This window comes from Fulmarus glacialis, unplaced genomic scaffold, assembly GCF_000690835.1.
Source record: "Fulmarus glacialis isolate BGI_N327 unplaced genomic scaffold, ASM69083v1 scaffold30027, whole genome shotgun sequence".
NCBI lineage: Eukaryota > Metazoa > Chordata > Aves > Procellariiformes > Procellariidae > Fulmarus > Fulmarus glacialis.
The window spans coordinates 12,236-30,164 of record NW_009225561.1 but is presented as its reverse complement, the minus strand read 5'-3'; the positions used below and the strand labels follow the sequence as shown (position 1 = coordinate 30,164).

At 38.6% G+C, this 17,929-nt stretch overlaps 1 protein-coding gene across 1 annotated transcript; it reads left to right on the top strand.

Moving 5' to 3' along the window:
- Position 1: 1 nt before the first annotated feature.
- Positions 2-17,630, top strand: PATZ1 (POZ (BTB) and AT hook containing zinc finger 1). Its single transcript, XM_009582530.1, has 6 exons — positions 2-828; positions 3,239-3,302; positions 6,615-6,683; positions 9,062-9,233; positions 14,997-15,134; positions 17,017-17,630. Exons 1-6 carry the CDS (start codon positions 2-4, stop codon positions 17,430-17,432), a joined length of 1,686 nt encoding a protein of 561 aa, XP_009580825.1. The 3' UTR covers positions 17,433-17,630.
- Positions 17,631-17,929: the final 299 nt, after the last annotated feature.

The following is a 17,929-nucleotide window of genomic DNA, read 5'->3' as shown; positions in this document are numbered from 1 at the left end:
GATGCGTTCTGTGATTGACATCTGCCAGGAGGTCATCAAGCAGTCCAATGTGCAGATCCTTGTGCCCCCCGCACGCCCCGACATTATGCTCTTCCGTCCGGGGGCTGCTGACCTCGGCTTCCCTCTTGACATGACCAACGGTGCCACTTTGGCACCCAATGGCAACGGCATTGCTGGCATGCCTGAAGACGAGGCCACGCGGGCTGCGCTCACTGCGGCGCAGTCCTCCCTACCTGTTCTGCAGGGTGTGGACCGCCTGCCCATGGTGGCAGGACCTCTGTCCCCACCACTGCTGGCCTCGCCCTTCCAGAATGTTGCTGCTAGTGCCCCCACTTTAAGCACCAAGAGGGGCAGAGGGCGTCCCCGAAAAGCCAATCTCTTGGACTCCATGATGTTTGGTACCCCAGGGGGCCTGCGAGAGGCTGGTATCCTGCCTTGTGGCCTCTGTGGGAAAGTATTTACGGATGCTAATCGTCTTCGTCAGCATGAGGCTCAACATGGGGTGACAAGCTTGCAGCTGGGCTACATAGACATCCCACCCCCAAGACTGGGTGAAAATGGTGTCCCTGGTCAGGATGACCCTGATGCACCCCGAAAAAGAAGCAGGACGAGGAAACAGGTGGCCTGTGAGATCTGTGGCAAGATTTTTCGGGACGTGTACCACCTGAATCGGCACAAGCTGTCACACTCTGGCGAGAAGCCTTACTCTTGTCCAGTGTGTGGCTTACGGTTCAAGCGGAAAGACAGGATGTCCTATCATGTTCGATCTCACGATGGCTCTGTGGGAAAGCCCTACATCTGCCAGAGCTGTGGAAAAGGCTTTTCCAGGTAAGAGAGTACTTATAAGGACCATAGATGCAAACGGAGACCTAGGAAGTTGTCTTTCCTATGCCTTGGGAAACAAGAACAATTTGTACTTAGGGTAGTGTGACTGTTCCATTTTAAAATGGCTCGAGAAATGAGACTTCCATCATTTCCGCTGGGACGTTATTCTACAGTCTCTTGAAATGGTTTAAAAGTAATTAAGATGTAGAACTGGGAGTCAGCTGGCTTCTGGGTAACATTCCCAGCTTTGTCCCAGGCTTGGTGTATGCATGTCCTTGGGCAAATCAGTTGGTCTCTCCCTCAGAAGACTCTTCTGTGAAATGGGTATTGAAATAATTACCTACCTCACATAAGTGTCTTGAGGCTACTGATTTGCAGGTAGTTTGAAGGTGCTGTTGAAGTGCAAAATATTAATACATCTCAAGATTATTATTTTTCTCGTATCCATTTTAAATTTTCTTTTTCTTAACTTCCCTTCATTTCTCTTAGTTCGTAATGTTTTTTATCACCCAAATGTGAAGGAAGAGGTGAGATTTCAAAGGCTGCAGCATCAAGTATCTTTTAATACATGATCTTTGTGTCCTTTGGGTTTACATCCTTCTGAAGGGGATCCTGTTTCTGCCCTGCAACATACGTAAGATCTGTGCATTTAATGTTGCTGATTTTTTGTTGTCGCTGTTTGTGGGAGTTAATTTAATAAGTAGTTTTATACACGTAGTCGTGTTAGCGGTATCTTACAGTCTGCGTTAATGAATTTGAAACGCTTTTGGAAGTCTGACGCTCGTTTTGAGACTAGAAGTAGTGGGGGGAGGGGAATACACTCTGTGTTACTTTTGTAGCAGCAGTCGGTTTTCTCCAGCAGTCGATTTGCTCTAACAGGAGGGAGGAATCGAGGTATGAAAACAAATCAAAAGGCTACTAGGGCTAGAATTGCCCCAGCTATATAAATGTAGGAATTGTGCCCCTCCTAGCTCTCTTTTTGATAGAGGGACTTTTTGTTACTGAAATAAATTAAGAAAATGTAGACTCTTTTTTTTGTTTTTTAAGTCAGCAGTAATTGGGAGTGCATCTTCATAAGGACTGCAAATTTAGTGATGGAAAGTCATAAAACGAAGATTTCATCTGTAGCTAGAAGTAAAAGTATTTTTCTTACTGTAGTGCTACTGAGGATCATCTGCCAATTTTTATTATTTTTATTCACACTTAAAGATTTCTGCCGTTGCTGTATGAAAGGTTTTTGTCAACAAGGGAAAGTGAAAAGATACACGTTGAGTTCTCATTTTTCCCAGTAAGTTAATGTGAACAGGCAGGAATGCTGTTATACAAGTAAACAACAAAAATGTCTACACGTCTTTGTAAAATCGAAGTATGAATGAAAAGCAGAGGCTCTTTCTTTAAGTTTCAGTATTCAATCGTAGGAGCAGCCAAAGGATTTCGGAGCATGATGTCTGATTTTAGTATCCTTTCCTTCATTCAGTAGCGCAGCACGGGAGGTTGCTAGGCTTGAGGTACCTAGAAGGACCCCCAACCAGTCTTTCCGGTTACACTGCTCCAGCCCACTTGCGGGAGCATCAGGTTTAACAGCCGGACTGCGAAGTTCAGTCTATTTTCTGTCTGCAGTGCGTGAATTCCATCCCGCGCCCTCTCATTGGCGCAGCTGGGAAGTTGGGGGAGGAGAGGGTGGAGAACTTGTTTCCAAGCAGTTTTTGGCCTCATACAATGAAAAGCTTTCTTCCCATTAGGAGAAACTCCCACCAAGAAAATCTGCAGCTATTCAGTTCTCTCTTCTTCAAAGTAGGCTCTACTGATTGTGAAGAATGGTCTAACTTTTTTTCAGTAATAATTTGCTCTTCCATTGCACCTTCTAGTTGGGACCTTCAGAGCACATTATTTGTATGAATGCAGTCTCCCCACCAAGTTGTGAGTTAGGACAGTATTTTTTCATCTTGCTGGTGGAAAATGTGTCACAGCAACAGAGTTTAGAGTCAGTCTTTTTGCACAGAGGTGCTTAAAGTTGGCTTCTTACATCCGTGTTTGGGACATAAACCAAAAAGGTCTGATTTTCAAATATTCAGCAACTGTAAATCAAACTACCCTAATTGTCAAGATCTAAATAGGATTTTGGAAGGGGACATGCAGGCTTGAAAATTGTAGCTTGTATTTCCTGTTTTCTCTGATCATTCAGTCATAATTTCTTCCTGAGAAAATGCTGCCTTTTTAGGAAGTTGGAGAGGGTACTTATCAAGGTAGAGTCCCAGTTGTTGGTGATCTGGTTCTTGGAAAGTTAAATATCACTACATTTGTCATAGATCCACCACTGGGATCTTATCTTTTTTTTTTTTTTTTTTTGTTAAAATTGTAAGTATATTTTTAGTATTTGTTTTAAGTGTGCTTATGTGTATTTTCTTTTAAGGCCAGACCACTTGAATGGACACATCAAACAGGTGCATACCTCAGAGAGACCTCACAAGTGTCAGGTAGGAGCTGGAGGGGTTTAGGCTGATGTACGGGTAATCTTTGGCATTGCATTTATGTGTGCAGACAATTATGAAGTATCAGTAAAAATACCATGTATGTGTGAATTGGGATAAAATGTTTGTAAATCACAGTGACAGCTTTACATCCCTCCTGTCCCCCAGCCCCTTGTGTCATCTATAGCTTTGGTCCTCCTGCCTCCCTCCCCTTCTACCAGATGTTCTTCCCTACTGCTCTATCCCAGTCTCACCCTGGATCTCTCACCCAACCACCTTGTCCCTGGGCTTAGAGTCAACGTCACAGATGATTCCTTCTGCCGCCCCTCCCTTTTTTCTTTTATTGCAGTTGTTGCCAACAGGAGGCTCCAATGCTGACTTCATTTTTTTTTTAGAATAATTTCAAATAAAATTGGTAAATTATCATAACTTGCCAAGATACTCTTTTTTTTTTTTTATCACATAGCCTTCAGAACATTGCACTGAGCAAAATTGGAAGCTTTTTTTAATCCCAGGGAGAATATAAATAACAGCATCACAGTATCCTTTGTAATACAATGTCATAATATTGTATATAGTTTTTTACAGTTAATAAATTATTCATTAGGGTTTGAAAGATCAAATCAAGAAAGATACTTTGTAATTCAGTTGTAGAGAGATTTAAAAGGTGCCTGGAAAGTATTAATTAAAACCAAAGTTGTGAATCAGCTTCCACTATCACCCACTGCCTTCACATAGCTGTTGGGCAAACTTCTAAAACATTTGTTGGGCTAACAGTCTCCATGCTTGGTCTCTGAAAAAAGATTTATTTGATTATTTATTTAAAGAAAGTTGGAGCAAGATAATTTTCATTTTCTTTTAAGACAGTGAAGGCTAGAGGATTTTTTTCTTCTAAATTTTTTAACCACATTTTCTGAACCTAGTCAGTCCTACATGACTGCTGCCTCCTGATCTGTGGTTTTTTTTCCCATCTCTTGGCACACCTCCCCTGTGTTTCCTCCAAATTGTGCGAGTTCTGAAACATTTTGCAACTTTAATAATCCAGTAAACAGTTTTTCAGACATATAGAGCCATCTACAGGTTTCTGTTGACCTCCATATGATCTGTGGAAGCCCAGCACCTTTGAAAATCAGGCCATAGAGCGTTCACGTTGATTTAACTGCATATGCTATATAGAGCCTTAGATTGGTTTAAGCTTCTTAAGATGATTTAGGGGTTATAGATTTACCTAAATTGGAAAATTCGTCTCATAAAAAGACTTCATAATTTGCGATAGCAAGGGGTCTGGGTAGATGAACTGAAGATGACTACACGTTTTTTCCATAAGCATGTGTTTGTGTGCAAGTACGAAAATGAATGTTTAGGTCCCAACACAAACAGAAACTCATCAGTCTTTTCCCAGTTGATATCAAGGTTACTGAATGAACACAGTTTATGAATAATGTTGATAGACATGAATTGTCCTTTGCCAGCTGATACCTGGTAATTTTTTTTATAGTTTTCTGATTGATTTAAGAATATTAAATATAAACTCTGTAAGTTTATATTTAATCAGAGGATACACTAAGAGCTAGAAAGTAAGGAAATATGGAAGCTAAGATTGTACAGCCAAGCTCAACTCCGTCTCCTTGCACACATGTATTTTGTGATAGCAATTTCTAAGAACAGTCTTTGTCATTGTCTGTTGTTTAAAGTGCCATAATACTGTATGCATTGTTCATTTAAAAGGTATAGGCTATATGTTACAAGCATCAGGACAGAGTTGAGGTTGTCATTCAGGCTTGGTTTATTCTTGATTTTTGACTGCTTAACCTTGCAAAGTTAATTTTTCATGAATCTTAAGGTGTAGAAAATTTGTTAAAGCGTTGTGTGTCTTTGCAAAAAATATTTCATAATATCCTGTCAGATTTAGAAAGTCTTCTTAAATATGTACAGATCTGATATACGTGGTACAAACCACAGAAGGGGAGCTATCACACTGAAAATTTGTTTCAAATCTGAAAGCTGATATATAAATTTATAAAGTTCTCCTTGTGATTATCTCATAACCAGTAACACTTCTGTTCCATGACATTTATCTAGACACAGAATCTGGCCACTAAGAAGGAAAATAGCTTAATATTGGCATGTTGTTTCCCCATTTTCCATTCTCATTTTCCATTGATTTTGTTTGGCAAATTAGCTCTCCATGAGAGTAGCCTGAACAGCATTACGCATCCTTTTTGAATCTCTTGAGTTCCTGTTGAAAATTCCTGTTATTGTCATGCTTTGTTTATGTTTACTGCAAAAGAGAAGTACTCTGTCAGTAAACAGAAAAACTTTCCAGAATCCTCTGTCATACTGGCATTCTTGGAAGTGGTGCTCTGTTACGATTTAAACAATCCACTGGCCATTTACTTGAGCCCTCATGTATCTTTGCAAACCAATGGATATCTAATGTTTTGTTGATGTGGCATCATGGTACATCTTGGACTACCAGAACAAAAGCGTGAAGGTGTCAACCCAACTTCAGAATAAATAAAATTGACTATGAGAAGCAGGACAATTGTAAGCTGAATATCACTGCAACAGCTATAGTTTTCAGTGCTCAGCATGTAATCCTGCACTCATCCCCCTAAAATAACGGTTGTGCTTTACAGATATTTGGAAAACTATCCTAAGTTCCAGCACCTGTAGCACCTGATGTCAGACAAAGACCTGATTCCAGCTTTTTCATTACTGTTAAAATAGACTCGGAATAGGGGAGGCTTCCACAGAGCCAAGGCAGCTGAGAAATCGGATCCAGGAAGTTGCTTTGGTGTCCAGACAAGACACCAAATGACACTCCGGATCTTTTCCCGTAGATTGTTGCATTGGTGAATTTTTTTTTTTTTTTTTTTTTCAATCTGACAGTTGAGTCCTGGATGTAGGAGAAGGGGTAAGTCAGTTTTCTGGCCATAATGGGATAGCTCAGTTTGCTCACTCATTACGGGAAGGGGTGAAGCTGGGCTGTTGGCTTTTGAGTGTGAATGGTATGAAAGTTAGTCTGCTGTTTAGGAGGAAATGGTGATCTGAAAATCTGTGGATGAGAAAGAATGAGGGGAGAAAACAGAAGTTTGCTCCTTCTCAGAGACAAGAGACAGGTTGTTCTTCTGGCAATTTAAGTTAAAAAGAGAAAAATGCAGGTTAAATTAAAGCACAACTTTTGAAAAAGAAAAAGATCTAGTTATTTAAGTAAACCTAAAATTGGCATCCCAAGTCCAGTGCTTTTCCCATTGATTTCAATGCAGAATGAGTTTCTTCCTGTCCTAATTTCTCTTACTTCCTGCCTATTAGCAGGAAAATGGCAGCCACCATGGAATAAGCTCAGAGACATCCACATCCATAGAAAAGTTGAAACTTCAAGAGGTATTTCGTAAACAATGTTTTTTAAACTTTATATATATTCTTTTTGATCTATTTATATACCTGTGCAATGTTTGATAGGAAAGCACTGGAGAGTTTTCTTCTATGATTAACAATTAATGATAAATACTCAGCACTCATTTAGCACTTCACATCTTTTGTAAAATAAAACTTTTTTTTTTCTCTCTATACCTTTTATGAATATTAACTATTTGAACATTAACTTTGGGGTTTTCTTTAAACCTAGTCCTGTCTCCCATTGTTATGATTCAGCTAAACTGATTCTTGCTTTCTCCACTGGACTTAATTTTTTTTTTTTTTTAAGCTTCTTTGCAGATATATTTACTATATAGCTTATCCAAAGGTGAACTTTGCACAATTCAGCAGCAAGAGTGAGAAATCAAACACAGAATTATTATTATGTTGCCTTTCCCTAAGCTTTCGACGTGATAAATTCAATATGGGACAGAATCAGTTTTACTTCTGGCATCCCTGCATTTATGTGGTTTGTCTCTGGTCTGCTTCATCAACTAATGCACTCCCAATGCTTTTGTATGGACGCTTACTGTGGCTCAATATTTTTAGACTTACTGATGATGGATCTCTTGGCTGTCATCTTTGATTGTCTAGTTATATCTCTTTAGTTGATATCCAACAGATTGATCAGTATCAGTGCTGGAATTCTGCCTTAAATGTTTAACTCTAAGATCATTTTAGTAAGCAAAAGCTGCACCTGTTTTGCTCAGCGCTGTGTACTGAGATTTCAAATTAAGAGAAATCTTTAATGTTCAAGAATTTGCCTCTGAATCTTCAAGAATGTGCCTCTTAATCTTCACTACTTGTAATTTATGAATCTTTGTCTGGTGAGCTTAGTTAAACTGTGCGTATCGCAGAAATCCAGATAATGTTACTGTTGTCTTTTTAAGTTCATTAAGTCCTGATCCTCTGAGGTGCTAAGTCTTGTGCTTGCCTCAGCTCTATGGGAGTTTACCATACTTAAGCATCTCATAGGATTGAACGAGTGTAAAGTCTGTTGAAATTGATAGGTACTTTTCAGCTGCCTTCAATGTTTTTTGGATTAAGCTCTTGATTAACTAGATTATATAAAATTATATGGGTTATCCTCTTCTATATGATCAATTTCACTTATTTGAAGTTATAATTTTGTAATTTTACTAGGATTGTTGCTTTAACAAGTCTATCTCTGCTGAAACAGTTGTTTAATTACACACTGATACTTGAAAAGACAGAATATGTCCAGTTCCCAGGTCACTTAATAGTCTCGTATTAGCTCTTAGAGGGTTCTGGTTATACATCTTAAAACTGTGTTATATTATATAAAGGTGGTATAAACGAAACACTGTACACTCTTAATGTCACTGTTGCCTGCTTGATCTGGTCATTCTAGTGTATGTTTGCTTTTATTTTTCCTCTTGCACTTGTGAGCAATGGTTTCAGACTGTATCTTTAATAACTTGTACAGTGTATTGCTGGTGATTTATTTTCGTTCACATGTTAGAGATAGAGCAAGCCCTTCAGAACTGGCAGGCTGTTGTAGTAGGCTATACACATGTGTGCCTGCATAACCGCCAATTGCTGTGATTATAAAAATGGGAGGGAGCCTTTACTCATCATATGGATTATGTCTGGGAAGTGGGCAAGTAGAATCAATATTATCTTATGCCAAATCAAGCTTGTTTCATGGTAGTAAGTGGAATATGATACCTTGTTCAGGGGTAAGTTATAAACAGATTACAGTGTCATGCAGTTATTTTGATACCTGCTCAGTTCTGGGGCTTCACTTCTACAATTGTCTGCACTGCTACTGTGGATACCAGGATGGCTCTTCTACTGTCTTTCGTCATATTCTCATCCCAGGCAGTTCTCTGATGCTTTGTTTGTATGTCTTCATACTCCAAAGGGATTCTGTGTACTGAAGTTTGATCAGATCAAAGAGTAAAATTTAGGAAGATGACAGAGAGGACATGTTGACTGGTCTAAAGTGATTGTAATGGCTCAGTGAAATGGCAGAATTTACTGTAAATTGAATGAAGTGGTTTGTGCTATTTCTTTTGTTAAATATTACTTACAGTTTTAGTATCTTCATCCTCAGAGAGGAGCTAAGGCCTTACAACTCTACCTTGATTTAAGTTTTACTGTCTGTAGTATGTTAGAGCTGTTTTCTTGCTTTCTTAATCCTTTCAAGTAGTAACATCACATGTTGTGCAGTATGTTGGTAATCTGAATTTTTTATTTGTGGGAAAATGGCTTGTGCATCATGTCAGTCTAAGGTATTTACTCTAAAGAATACTAAATATATTCGACAGTATCAGTGCTTTTAGCAGAGTTGATGAGTCACATGATTCTCATTATACCTGCAGACTTGTAATGCTTCCTTTGCCACTCGTGACCGACTGCGCTCACACCTAGCATGTCATGAAGACAAAGTTCCATGCCAGGTGTGTGGGAAGTACTTGCGAGCCGCATATATGGCAGATCATTTGAAGAAACATAGTGAAGGACCAAGCAATTTCTGCACTATCTGTAACCGAGGTAATGAAAAAACTATTTTTTTTATTTCAGTGGGATGGGACAACACTTGAGGGAAGCTGTAAGGCTACGTGACTGTCTGCAACAGGAGGAGGTTATACCATATATGTGTACATATTCTTCGTTTTTCTTATTGAATGCTTAACCTTGAAACTGATGGAGCTATAGTTCTGGCCTTTTTACACGGCTGATAGTTCCTGAAGAAACTCAGTTTAAATCTGAAGCAAATTGTTTCTAGACAGTTTTAAGAATTTTATTTGCTAAATAGCCAGATCCCTATAAAATAATCATGGTAAGTTGCCTTGCTGCTATTCACCATACACCTTTTTTTTTCTATACCTGGTTAGACTTGAGTCCTTGCGTTCAGTTTGGAAGAAGAATCTTTGAAATACACACCAAGTTGAAAATTATACACTGTACATAAAAAAAATCTACATAATATTATCAGTCTTGCTTAACCTCCTGGTGCAGCAGTAGAGTCAAGGTGCTTCTCCCTCTTAACCCAAGAAATTGCTTTGTATTAACATACATTTCTAAAACAAATTTTGTAAAGAGCACTAGAAATGTGCTTTACCTTTATTTGTACAAATACAGCTTTTCACAGAATCACAGAATATCTCGAGTTGGAAGGGACCCATAAGATCATTGAGTCCAACTCCCTGCTCCTCTCAGGACTACCTAAAACTAAACCATATGACTAAGAGCTTTTGAAGCTTTTCCATCTGTTTGTGGTACTCTTCAGTTGGAGAGAGTTGTAACTTTAGGCTTCGTGGGACGTAAGGCAATAATTTTGACTTATCGGTGTCTTTTTTTTTTTTTTTGAATGAATACACAACTTCAAAATATATTGTTGGCTCACACAGGCGTACATACCTAGTAAGTGTAGGAAGAGGTTGCTGCCGTGTTTTGGGATCTTGTTTTCTCTGATGAGTCATTTTTTTATGATGTGTGTTCCCTTCTCTAATTTAAGAGAGGTGAAATCTTTTGAGAGAATAAAGCTGTTCTGTTTGTAATGTGAGGACTGTACAGGGAGCTGTACAGTCCTAGGATGACTAGGAGTTGATGAGCAATGAGAGACATTAAATTGCAAGGGAGGTATTTCCAGTAGTTGAACTGTCTGTTAGGTCCTGAAAGCAATGTTAACAGTTTGAGTGGAAAAGGTGTCTGGGTTGAAAATCTTCAGATTCTGAAGCTCTGGGTAGATGGTACGAAATGAAGCTTGGCCTCCTCTTCAACTGAAGGCCTATCTTCTGAAAAATTGCGTAAGCTTATCCCGATTCTTTTTGTGATAACAATGTGGAAGACGCTATCCAAGATCCAGGTACTATCCTGTTCTCCTTCAGTTGAACATGGTGCCAAACAGAAACTCATATGGGTTGGGAGGAATTGTATTGTTTCCAAGATTTGTACGCTTGCATTTCAACTTAACTACCACTGGATGTCACTGCAGCTCTTTCGAAATTCAGCCAGCGTGACAAAGACAGATCTGGCATTCAAACAATGAAATGACTGAATGGTTTATTCACATTTTACAGGTTTAAATGTGCAGTGGAAATTTAAATAAAATAGACACTTCTCTGTAGAAGGATAGGGAACCCGTGGTACAGCAAACTTTAAGCAACTGCTTTCTTCTTACAGTTTGTGTATTTCATATGTGTTGCCAGAATTTAGTCTGCTGTGAATTTCAGTTTACATCAGCACTTAGAAAACGTAACTAATCTGGTGAATTATTGTTAAGTATCTACCCAGTGTTAAAATTCATAGGAAAGGGAAGTTACGAACTGGATTTGTCAAACAACTGTGTTATGAACTCATTGTTATATGCTGTGAATTTTGATTATAGATTTATGAACCATGACAGCAGAATTTTTAATCCAAAGTGTTCTAGAATCAAATTATAATGTTCATTGTTTTAAGTAGATTTCTTTTAAATTGTAGAGCCTGGCAAGACGAAGTATAGTGGAAAATTTCTGGATTAGAAACATCTATTCCATAGGCATTGGTGCAGTCAAAAGCTACACGCCATCCCTCTGACTGCAGTTGTGCTGTGGCTATGGTGCTTGTGCAATGGCATTTTGTTTTATTCTTCCCTCAGCTAATGTGCTGGTGTATTTTTGAATTGGAACTTAGCTAGTGCTGGATATAGTAATTGTCAAACAAGAATGCTCAAGCTGCTTGTAGAGAGGATTTTGGATGTTGGCCCACTAGGAAAAAAAAAAAAGTGGATGAAAAGGTGACTCTTGCACAGCTGAACATATCCTAGTGTTAAAGACAGAGCTTAGAAATGCTCAGTTTATCCCGTCAGACTGAGGGCTTTTCTGTGGAGCTTAATCAAGTGTCTCACGTTCTTTTAAAGGTTTAGCGGATTTAGGAGATGGGGAACTCAGTACCTGACTGAAAGCAGTAGCCACTGGTTTGCCATGTCATGCGTGTACCCATTTGCTGAATTTATTTATTTATTCATTTTACAAAATGACAGTATAACGTCTAAAAATTACCATCTGTGGTTTGATGTTTTTCCAGGTTATTTTCTTTCTTAGGGTCTTTATGCTTAGAATAATTATGGAAGCAATTAAATCTTGTTAAATCAGGGAAGCTGTACAATGGTTTTTTTCTGGGATTTTCTGTTTTTGTTTTTTTTTTTTTTTTTAAAGAATTCATCTAAAATGTGCTTATGAAAACTAATCCTTACTTTTTAAGACAATTCTCTTTAGTCAGTTTAAATAAAAAAGACCTGCTCCTGCTTTGTTCTTACATAATCTTCTATTACCATCCTTAGAAACTTTATTTGCTTGTGTGGGCTTTTTCAAAGAACTTAAGAGATTAATGACACTGGCAAATCTAGAACTGGTACTTTGTAATAACATGTGCAACTCAGAAGATTCATTTTCTGTTTCAGACACATATACATTGTTTGTTTCACAAACAAATCAAATTAGTTAGGAGAAGGGTAAATATTCCAATCACAGGTTAGATGGATTTTTTTTTTTTACAATAAGATGAATTCTTGTCTATTTCAAGGTGGATACAGAGTTGATTAAAGCAAGACACATTCTCCAGCTAAATCCAAGTTAGAATTTTTGAAAAAGGAGCATCCTGCAATTCTTTCTATAGTATGTCTCCTTATCGATGTTATCTAAGAGATCAAGATATAGATCCCATTTATATAAAGCAGATCATTTCCTCTCTATACATGTTTTTAATGTTGGTTCCTCTGGTATGACGAAATAATCTGCTCTGCAAAGCTGAGAGATGTATATGGGTAAAGCAATAAATACATTCCTTCTTTGAAAAATACTGCCACTTTATCCTCTGCATTAGCCTGACTTTGTTTTAAAAGTAAAGGATTATTGCCTATGAATCCCCCATTGTCCTAGGACAGACATTCATAATTAAGGTCTGGTGGGGAAAAAAAAAAAAGGCCAGTTGCTAAGTGCTTCAGAAAAAAATTAGGATAAAAACAACAAAAGAAAAAAATCTCACTTTAAATAGTTTCCTATGAAGCAGTTGGCATTCTTACTGCTTTGATGGAAGTTGATGACTCACATGTTCATCTGCCAAGTGCATAAAGGGGAGCTAACACACTTTGCCGGCAGTTTTCATTATATAAAACAATGTACTCTACAAATAGAATTGCAGAGTTCAGAAAAAGTATTGTATAGCAGAGATTACAACTTCAGATTTTCCTGTGTCCAGTCGTAGTATTGAAAAACACTGAATACCTCTATGTAGTCCTTTTTTAATGGTTGACAGTGAGATTTTAATGCATTACTACAGAAGGAGGCTCATGTCAGCATGCATGTGGTTATTAGACACATGTATGAAATAAGGAAAGTACCTTGTAATTGGAAGTATCACCATTAGATCTGTACATTGTGTCCTTTTCTCTACCAGTCAAACACTGATTCTTTCCATGTCTACAGTGAATTTTCGGTATTTAGAAAAATATATTCTCTTTGTGGCCCAGTGAGATATTCAGTACAGCATTTTGTGTCTGAAGGTACGTCTTGCACTATTTTGGAGGATAATATCCTTACGTTAATTCCCTGGATGACTTGGCGTAGGTGATTCTGCTCCATTGTATTTTGAGATTCTTATATTCTTGGTTTCTTCAGTTGTGATCTGTCTACTTTGCTATACTTTTATCTTCAACTCAGGGGTCTACAGTAACTATCTCTTGTTCATTCTCAGCAACCCGCCCTTTTTCCCCTTCAGCACGTTGCTGTGGAGTTCTGTCTTGCTCTGCAGGTCCTGTAGATATAATTCTTAATAACCTCTGAATACTCTTTGATCCTGGCTTCGAAGAAAAGTCTGGGTAAAGGGATATTCTGTTGGGGAGGCACAGGGAATTCTAGTGTAAAGCCACATTCGTTATTAAATTCAGCACCTGAAACTAACAGCTGCTGTCTCAAAATCCACCCCAGAGAGGTGTGCCAGTATTGGTTTTGCGTCCTTCCTAATATATTATATATCATCAAATGCAAATGCAGTTATATAACTATAGAAATGGCTTTACAGTAGTATATCTATTCATATTTAAAGTGAATCATTGGTATGAAAGTTCTCTTGCAAGGGCTTGTGCTGTAAATGCTGTATTGGTTTAAAAAAATCTAGGTCTTGGGTTTTCTCTATCCGGAAAGGGAACCTGGAACTCTATGGCTGTGACAGTGAAACTTGTGTTGTGTTCTCAGTTGTTAAAGGAAAATGTTTCTAACATGGAAGTGCCATAATATTCTGTTCAAAATTTAAATGAAAATTAAGATGGCTGTTGATAGGCTTACCTGTGTAGGAAGTCTTTAAAACTCTGTCCTCCTTGTGTCTTGTTTATGGTCCAAATGTACTAGTACTAATTGCAAATCTTATTAAAATCTGAATTTAAAAACATTCCAAAATATATGTGAGATAACTTACTGCATTAAAGGAAAAGGCCATATCTGTGAGACTTCAAAAACAATTTAAAAAAGCACATGCACAAATGTAAAAAATTGTTTCGATCAGAGATCAGTTGTTTGAAATGCATGTTTTTCATTTCAGTGGTTTGGGCTTACAGATCAGAGTTAATAGAAATACTGAAATTTCATTTTAATTTTTTTGTTAACTGCAGACAAAATATAGGTTTTAGTATGTTTTTTTAAAACTCACAATGGGCTGAATGAAGGAAATATTTTTCAAAAATTAGTATAGAACAAAATTGTATACCTTAAAAACTCAGTAGTTTTAGCTCTCTGTCTTCTAGGAGTCACTATAAATGCTAGAAACCTAATGGGAAAGCACACTAAATACCAAAGAGGGTTGTTACCAAATGGCATTCCTTCAAATCTTAACAGCATAAAAGAAACTAATTTGAACTATCTTCCAAAGTATTATAAGATGATGAAGGCATTTTTACTTAAAATAAACAAACCAGCACAAAATGGTGAAGAGACATGGGTGCCTTTTTGTATCATGTCTCTTCTGCCTTTTTTTACCAGAAAGTTTCATGTCATCTGCTAGGTTTGCTTACATAGGATTTGTTTCTCAAGGAGGCTGTTCTTTCATCATGACTTCCAAAAAGCAAATGCAGTCTAATGAAAGGTATGCATTGCATTCATTGCCTGATTATGTTTAGGAATCCTCCTTGAGCATGTTGTAGGTAACCAGAAATCAAGCTAGAAAAATGGCAACTTTGTAATAGGGAGTAGGAGCAAGAGAAAGAGTAAAAGAACAGGGAAGGCAGATGTGTGTCTTTGCTGGTGGCAGGATCTCATCTCCTTTTATCTTGTTTAGGTTTCTCCTCTGCCTCCTACTTAAAGGTCCATGTTAAAACCCACCACGGTGTTCCCCTTCCCCAGGTCTCCAGGCACCAGGAGTCCATCCCGAATGGGGGAGCAGCGTTCCACTGCGTCAGGACCTATGGCATCAAAGGCAAGAGACTCGCTGCTCTGCACCTTGCTGCTCTGTGCAGAACTTTGTGTTGCGGGATGTTGGGCTGGGCATGAGAAGGGGGAGGGAGGAAGGACAGGGAAAATACTGGAAAGAAGCTTAGGGAGATGCAGAGAAATTACGTAGCATCACATAGTATGTAATATCTGTCCTTGGATAGCCCATAACAAGTCTGGGGGAAGGAGATGGACCCGTGAGGGTATGTGAATTTTTGGTAGCTGCTTTGATTTTAGAGATTGAAAGAGCCAGTTAGTTCATCTTGAGCATCTTCCTAGGAGCAGTCAGTATTTGGATTTTGGATGAGGGGTGCAGATCCATGACGGTTCCTTAGTCCCACTATACTTGAATCTCGCGTCAATCAAACCATGTTTCTGCTTTCTGGTGAAGGAAGGGGGAGCTGCGGAATGCAGTTCATAAAGATTCTTGAGCGGTGAAAGCAATATTCATCCTCAGGTTGATGAGGATCCATGGAACTATCTGTAGTTAAACTTACACTTTTTAATGCTGTTTTTGGGGAGGAGAGGTAGAGGGTGATAATAGTACTTTTACTTTTTTTGTTTTTTAACCTGCATTTAACTTCCTGGAAAAAAAAAAAGAAAAAAGACATTATTGTAAGAATAGCTAAAGAGTATTTAACTTCTGAATATGTAAAGTTGTGTGTTAATCTATGTAGGATAGCTTGCTTTTTGCTTCTTGATTTGAGCTGTCAGTATTCGTGGTGAAGCTGAAACATCAGAAAATTCTTCAAAACCGTGGTTGTCCCAAAAAGACACCCACGAGAACACAGCAGGCTGGGTTAAACAAAGTCTGTGCCAGCAGAAAGCTACAGTTGTGTAATTTTTTTCTGTTGAAGTCCTGATAGAGTTACTACAGAAGGCCTTTGGTTCTGGGTGGTGTGCTGACTTAACAAGAGATTTACTCCAGCTCAGTGGTGTATTGATTTCATGCGTATCCTGTTTGGTTTGTAATGCTGAGTCCAGAGCAAATCTGTCTTTTGGGTTGTGCCAAGTGGTTCTTTGGTCTTTTAGAATTAATAGTAGATACAGCTTATTTGTATTCAGAGACTTGTTTAGGGAGTACGTCTGGATTTCCCACGCTCATTCACATGCGCTGAGCAAAAAGTGTGGACAAACTTTCTTGGCATACTGCCAGAGGAGAATGGGGAACACTCCAAACATACCAATGGCTTTGCCAGGATATGTATCCAAATGACTTAAAATAGTGTCCCTAACCTCCCTCCTGTTTCACACTACAGTATTTAAAGATGCAACAATTCTAGATTATGAAGTTCACTTCTAACAGCGTTGCACTTAATTGTAAAAAAGAGTTCCTCAAGACTGAATGGAATTGCACTTCTTAAATTGCAGTAGCTCACTGCTGGTTTGCTGAGTATTTCCAGGTTTCTTCACATCTTGTTGCAGCCTGTTATGCTTTATTAGGTTTCTAGGCTCTCCCCCAAAGTATCAACAATATTTCAGAAGTGTGGGAGTGACTTTTACAGTTAAAAACTCATTATTAGGTCCATCCTTTTGTAATGCCTGAGGTATAAACATTGTGATACACCTTTGGGATTCAAAAAAGTATTACATAAACCAGAGACCCATTATGGATGCATTCAGTATCATGACAAATCCATAATAAAAACCTGGATGTTGCTCTGATAGCAGCCTGGTGGTTTGTAAAGAGGACCTATGGTCAAGGGGTTTAGAATATGAGGGATTGCAGTGTTAAGTGTGTATCATACTGTCATGACAGGCATTAATGAAATCAGTGGTAACCAATATCATCTATTTGGATGCATGTTAAATAATTTTTTGGGAGATAAGCTTCTGAAAACTTCTCTCTCTTCTTTTTCCCGTAGAAGGCCAGAAATGTTCACATTCGGACCCGATTGAGAGTTCTGATTCATACGGAGACCTCTCTGACACCAGTGACCTCAAGACTCCTGAGAAACAGAGCACCAATGGGTCCTTCTCGTGTGACATGGCAGTCAGCAAAAACAAAATGGAGACGGAAGGAGAGAAGAAGTACCCTTGCCCTGAATGTGGCAGCTTTTTCAGATCAAAGTCTTATCTGAACAAACACATACAGAAAGTTCATGTCAGGGCCCTTGGTGGCCCATTGGGGGACCTCGGTCCTGCTCTAGGATCCCCCTTTTCACCCCAACAGAACATGTCTCTCCTGGAGTCATTTGGGTTTCAGATCGTCCAGTCAGCATTTGCATCATCCCTAGTGGATCCAGAGGTCGACCAGCAACCAATGGGGCCAGAGGGGAAATGAGATGAGTTTGATCTTAACAAAGCAAAGCAGCAGTCTGGCTATAATGATAAGATGCTGTGAATGAAAGAGGAAATAATGAAATTCGGTTCTATAGCTGAGAATTTTTTATTCATTTTAGCTTCCCTCTTTGTCTCATGCCCTACCCCACCTTTAAACCTTCACTGAGGAGAGGGAGAAAATGCTTCTTAGCTGACAAATTACAGAAGATGGTGACCTTGAATAGGAGACATGACCTAAAACACCAAATGGAGCTTTAGAGCCTGCTGCTGGTGTTTCATCATGATCATCTAGAATAGACAAAAGTTCCAGCACTGATCTGAGAATTAGACAGTCCTAGTGACCGAGGCACCTGGGGAGCTACAGCTACAGGGATACAGCATAGCTACAGCTATGCTTTTGTTCTCTCTCTATTCCCCACCTTCCCCAACCTACCCCAGAAAAACACTAAGTTTTAAAAACAGACCCATTATTGACCCATTACTGAATATAACATTAAG